The sequence below is a fragment of the Manis pentadactyla genome, chromosome 11 (assembly GCF_030020395.1).
Source record: "Manis pentadactyla isolate mManPen7 chromosome 11, mManPen7.hap1, whole genome shotgun sequence".
NCBI classification, from domain to species: Eukaryota; Metazoa; Chordata; class Mammalia; order Pholidota; family Manidae; genus Manis; species Manis pentadactyla.
Genome location: NC_080029.1, coordinates 9,628,497 through 9,634,496, shown reverse-complemented (window position 1 = coordinate 9,634,496; position 6,000 = coordinate 9,628,497). Strand labels below are relative to the sequence as shown.

Sequence of the window (6,000 nt, the reverse complement as noted above, 5' to 3'; positions counted from 1 at the left end):
TCTTGAAAAGGAAGACAATTATTACTATTTCACTTTATAAATAGATGTAAAGCAGAATCTGGCAAACAAAATTTTATTATATTAATATATGTAGTTTCATATGACGATGTAATTAAAACATTTTAATCATTTCTGCTACAATTATTTTAAGTATTATTACCCTCTTGAACTGAATCGAACTGAGAAAAGAAAAAGATAAGAAGACACCAAGTGAACAGACCGTAACTTTATTGGAGATTTACTCAGCTACAATTATACAAAAAAACGACTAAAGGTAATTATGACCCATAAGGTGCAGACTGCATTTTTCTGCAGCATGATTACTGTATGAATGAGTTACATCATGTTCCTTAAAAAGAGCTGCAGCATGTGATGGTAAATACTTTGTTGTCAATCAAATTATATGTTAGTTTTACTTGATTTTAGTCATTTTCCTTCACTCTATTTACAGCAGAAAAGCCAGAAATTTTATTATTTCCCATTCACCTTTGCATTTTTGCTATGTAACCTGCTGCTGCAGTGAATTCTGAGTGCATCTATAAAATTTAAATTGTCTGTGGTTGATGTCCAAATAAAAATGGACTAGGAAAAAACAATGATTAAAATATATTTACAAGTTAGTTTTGAAAGATCATTTTCACTGCTAGTGGAAAATATAATAGTCTCAATGCAAATTCCCTAGATATTGCTACTGGCGTCTCCAACAACTTTTAAAATCATTTTAATATTCTTGGTTTTAAACATATCTTAAAAACTTCTCATGTACAATATAAAATAAAGAAATTTATTTGGAAATAATTAAATTCCTGAAAAGTAATCAGTGGTTGAAAAAATATAACTATTTAAATGTAATTAAAATAACCATATAGGTAATAAACATGACATGAGTTTCTCTTCTGCAGATAACACAAGCTGGTTAAGGACTAACAATTTCAGATGCAGTTTAAATAAAGGTATCAAGGTCTCAGTTTGGTGTCTTAAATTTTGTGTAAAAGAATTAGATACCCGAATAGAGCAAGACATGCCTTAATCACCTGGGCCTCAAGACTGAACTGTGGGGGTGGATCTGGATTATTCCCTGCACTCTGCAGTCACCGTCTGATCTCAGGTCATGACGAAAGGGCTGACTGCTCGGTGAATAACTGTATTTATGAAATGAACCAAAAAAACCAAAGTAGTCTCAAGTCTCTTGCTATTTAGGCAGAGTAATTTGAATCTTTCTGAGGGCAAGCTATTATTAAGAAAGTAAAAATATTAGTATTTTAAAAGATAATTACAGGAGTGTTAGAAATCATTCTAAATTTAATCATTTCACATAACGTAAGAGAAAAAGGAAAAAGTGTAACAAACATTTTTAAAAACATAATTAAGAGTTAACAAATCTTTGTCATACTTTCACAAACAGTAAAAATGCCACAGACAAAAATGACCTATTTAAGTTGTGCAAGTATATGACACATTGCAGGCATTATAATCATCTTTTTCAAATCCGGTAAATCAAAACAGCAGCGAGGCTAAGCCACATTTTTCCCTCTCAGTTAAGCATATTTTCCTTGAAATGAGGTAAAGCATGGTTCCAAGTGCAGTGCTCATCTGTGCTACATGAACAGAACAGGGGAAAGCTATTACAAAACGCAGCATAGTTAGGACTGTTGAAAGTATATTATAAGAGAAATTAAAAACATTTACAGTGAAGGTTCCTACCAACTAATCTTCACACCATCATCGTAAGGATTCCTGGAGTTGCTTTTTCAGGACATGCTTCCACATCCTTCACACATGTGCGTGCAGCACAAGGACACCTCCCCCTGTTTCCCACATGACACTCGGTCTCACATTGCAATCACAGGAACAAAGGGATGACATACATGGTTGTAAAGTGGGGCAACACAGAATGATCTTTCACCTTAACTAATGGATGTAAAACATTTCACCAAGCTAAACTGGGAAAATCTTTACAGCATTAAAAACCAGCAGCACAAAGCGTTCATAACCATTTCATATGTCTAACTCATACTTTTTGTTTCTTAACTTAGTAACCAAGGGATCATAGAATGCGTCAACGTAAGTCAAAAATTAAAATTATCTATTTTTTTCTCCATAACAAGAAAGAAAAGGGAAGAGAAGGAAAAAGAGAAGAAAAGAAGTATCTAAAGTTTGCTGTTGATAAAACATTTTGAATGGTAGCAGGAAATTTGAACCCCTGAGAATGTATGACCTAATCATATCCAAGTCTGAACTTTTTTAGCATTAACAAAAAATACTCTTCTTAAGGTTACAAAATATATTGAGGCGTTTTTCTCCCAGTGGGAACTGTTAAGTGTGGAACAATCTGATTTTGGTGCCAGGAGGCAGAATCCCTTAACACCGGGATCAGTGCATTAGACACAATGCGAAGCCCTAAGCTCCTGGCATCAGGTCGTTGATAAATTATCACGAGCTTTGTGATAAAACGTTACCACAAATCACCCTCATGAGTAAGATTCACACCCAGCCCTACTTGTTAATTGTACATGTTTACAGTTATATAAATGAAGAACTGCTTGGTTTTAACTTGCCAGGAGATCTTACATTGAGGTTTTTCAAAAAACCAAATAAAAATCTAAGGTTCCAAATCAGAATTGAATATTTAAAAAATGAGTCTACCCAAACCGACTTGCTCAAAACCTCATTTAGATAATTTCGATATCAATTTAAGTTTAAGAATGGAGACAACAAATGATGTTGGAGAAGCTTAACATCATCCCCTTCATGCAGGTCTCCTTAGAAAGCAGAGCTGCCAGCTTTCCGTGTGCACAGGTGCAGAGGTGTTTCTCTGGGGGGGGGGTGGGGGGGCGCAGGGGTGCAGATAAAGCAAGAAGTACAGTATTTGACTGCAATTTAAAACATAAATGCAACATTACATGAAGCATTGAGTTCAGAATGATGTGCTGGAAAATATTAGTCACCTCTGCTCAGCTTTCTTAAACTTCAAGCATAATTAATGGGGCAAATTGCAGCAAACCTCTACTGGTATGTTGGTGAGAGTGCAAGACTGACCCACGGCTTTTAAAAAGGTGAATTAAGAGGTATTATAGTTACAGTGCAAAAAAAAAAAATTAAAATTTCAAGCATAATACATAAACATAGCACCAAACAGGGGAAATTGCATGCAAAGGAAAGAACTGAGGTATGTAAGTGAAGAGTGCCTACAAGTCTAATTAAAGAAACTTAGGCAAATGCCTCAAAATGTTTTTTTTTCTTTTCCAAAGATGGAAATAATAAGTTCATTTATCTAAATTAATGACCTAAATCACAGATATATCAAAATTACGGCAGTTTATCGCACACGTTAAACTTTCATGGCATTAACAGCACAGCTTTGGTAGGTGAAATATGCATGCAACACTGTTGAAAATACAGTAAGAAATTTATGTGAGAAGACTAAAGGTAAAGGTGCTCTGTTTTGCTTCTTTAAATAAGTAACCAATTAATTATAAAATCTGCAGCATATTTTAGGTGTGATATGTCTAAAGTTTATTTTCTTAGAGCAACAGCCTACAGGGCAAAACTTGCCAGTTTCCATCACAGGAACTACCTAGCAGGAGGTTTTTAGTAAAACTGGGTATTTAGCCAAAGATCATTTTTATTACTATGTTAAAAAAAAAAACATGGACTACATACTCTGGTTTTTAAAAGGTCTTCAGTACACATGACAGAAATTCTAATATCATCCTGTAATAAGTTAAGTTACAACTATACTAGTGAGTTGTAAATATTCCACTGTCTCAACATCTAATGAATAATAAAATGAAGGGAATGTAAAATGGTTTGTTCCAGAAAAATCAGAAATTAAAGTGAATCTATGAGGGTTTTACTTTTAAGGCAAGAACCTTTTTTATGCAAGACTACGTGGCATGAGAAAACTAAACTTTGACTTGCTAACATGCCAGTCCATGTTAATTAAAATATCTGTCCCTTACTAGTAAATGCAACAGCGACCAGAAACATCATCTTACACAGTACAATATGGAAAGAAAGGACCACACTGCACAGTCGGCTCGCAAACCACATCCTTCCCTTCGGCTTCTCAGCTGTTGCAGGACTGGCACCACTGCTCAAACTGAGGGGTGTCGAGAGCCCTCTACAGAATTCTAGGGACGGCTGGAGGTTTAAGCCTCCGATCTCCTTGGCCTCCGACCACTAAGCAAAGCTGACAGAAATCTAACTAAAAATAAAAACAAACAAACAAAACCTGTCAATAATTATTCTGAACACTTACTAAATGTCATCATTAAAGCACTCTCGTGATTTAAACAAAGCAGAAGTGAGGAAAGAAGACAAGATTGTGTTTGCGCAAGAAACTAAAACTACAATTAGTTCCAAAATTTTTATACATATGTTAAATGTTTTATTCTGAAATCTATCTTGTTATCAAAGAAACTTTAAATTCTGCCTTCAATTCATTCCACTCAGTATCAACTTTAAATCATCATTTTCAATTTAAATATTTTCCCCCTTAATTCTGGCTTTTTTTTTTTTAAGGGGTTTCAGCTGTTGGGAACCTGAGGTTGATTAGCTTTGAGGCTTCGTAGGGCTCTTCTTGCTGCTGCAGATTTGGCAATCCTGTAACTTCGGCCAACACCTTTAAATTTCCCCTTTCCTACTACTTCCACCGTGACTCTGACCTTGCCATCGTAAGTTCTCTCGGCCGGGCTGTAAAGAGTCAAAAAGCTTGAATTAGAAGTCAGCAGTATTTGCTGTCATTTGCGGTCAGCACTCAGTGTGCACTCTCGGGCTGAATCCCAGGTACAGACTGACACCACGCAGAGGAAATGGGCTTTACGACTTACTGCAAACCACCGACAGACAGCGCTGCCGTCTCTTCTTTAACCACATTACTTCATAAAAACCAAAGGAGAAGCCAATCAGACTGCAGATGGGAACGGCATGAGCGCGGGCCCCAGTGGAGACGCTGTTCAGAATCACTAGTTTATGGCAGCTTTGAGAACTTTCCCCCTTGGTTCTAAATTAATTGCTTTCCATGCACATTTTTACTTACCTAAATTTGGCGGTTTCTGGTTCCATTTCAAGCAGTTCTCGCACAGGGGAACGGGGCACATTTGCAGAAAACTTTTCTGTAATCAAAACGAAAGAGTCACGTGAGTAACGCCCGCGAGGCTGCTGAGCTGTGACTCTGCTTCTCTCCCAGGGGAGCCGACAGTACCTATGAGCGGCCGCATCATGGGACAGTACACCTGCCAAACCGTCTCCAGTGACATCCCACTGTCCATGTAAATGGCACCAGCAAGCGACTCAAAAATATCCCCCATGGCCTTTGGAACTTCAATATCCTCTTCTTTCTCTTCATCCTCCTCAGATCTCCGAAGCTATTACAGAGAGAAAAGCGACTTGTAAGCAAAAGGGCCAGGTGGAAAGGCAGCCCACAGAGGCGCGTTTCTTTCCCTGGATATGACTTTAGCTCTATCTTTAACAAGGGTAACCGTGCTGACCATTTACAGCAGGCCCACTACACTGTAACAGGTTCTTTACAAACATCAGCTTACCTGAAAGAAAAAAAGTGTTTTCAAGTTTCTCAAGAAAGAAGAAAAAAAAAAATCCCCTTCCTATTCTCTACTCAGCAAAGGAAAAAGATTACTTCTAAACCCAAACAGAAACAACCCTTAACATAAATTTAGAGTTGCTTTGGAAACAGTCAAAGAACTGTATATTAAAACAGTCCTATCCCAGCGGCTTGGCAAGGAGGCGGCAGACTGCCGAGCCGCAGAGCACTGGCAGGGGCGGTGCTGCTCGGGAAGGACAAATTGCCACTTTCTGCTAGGGAAATTCTATTGGGAAGATATTGTCTTCCAAGCTCCCTTTTTATTAAATTACTGAACAAATGTTCACTACCTGACACATAGGAGGTATTCAAATTAATAGAATAAAAACTAACATATGTATTAAATGCCTTTTAAAAGTTCTTAATCTTTGATGCAGCAATGCCATCTCTAGGAATTT

At 37.1% G+C, this 6,000-nt stretch overlaps 1 protein-coding gene across 6 annotated transcripts in view; it reads right to left on the bottom strand.

Moving 5' to 3' along the window:
• Positions 1-211: 211 nt before the first annotated feature.
• Positions 212-6,000, bottom strand: part of DICER1 (dicer 1, ribonuclease III) — a 74,578-nt gene continuing 68,789 nt past the window's right edge. For all 6 annotated transcript variants that reach the window (XM_036881991.2, XM_057488169.1, XM_036881993.2 and 3 more), the window contains 3 exons: positions 5,207-5,369; positions 5,042-5,117; positions 212-4,695 (listed from right to left, as the gene is read on the bottom strand). In XM_036881991.2, the coding sequence (XP_036737886.2) occupies positions 4,530-4,695; positions 5,042-5,117; positions 5,207-5,369 (405 nt within the window). In that variant the 3' untranslated portion in view covers positions 212-4,529. The remainder of the gene's footprint in view (positions 4,696-5,041; positions 5,118-5,206; positions 5,370-6,000) is intronic.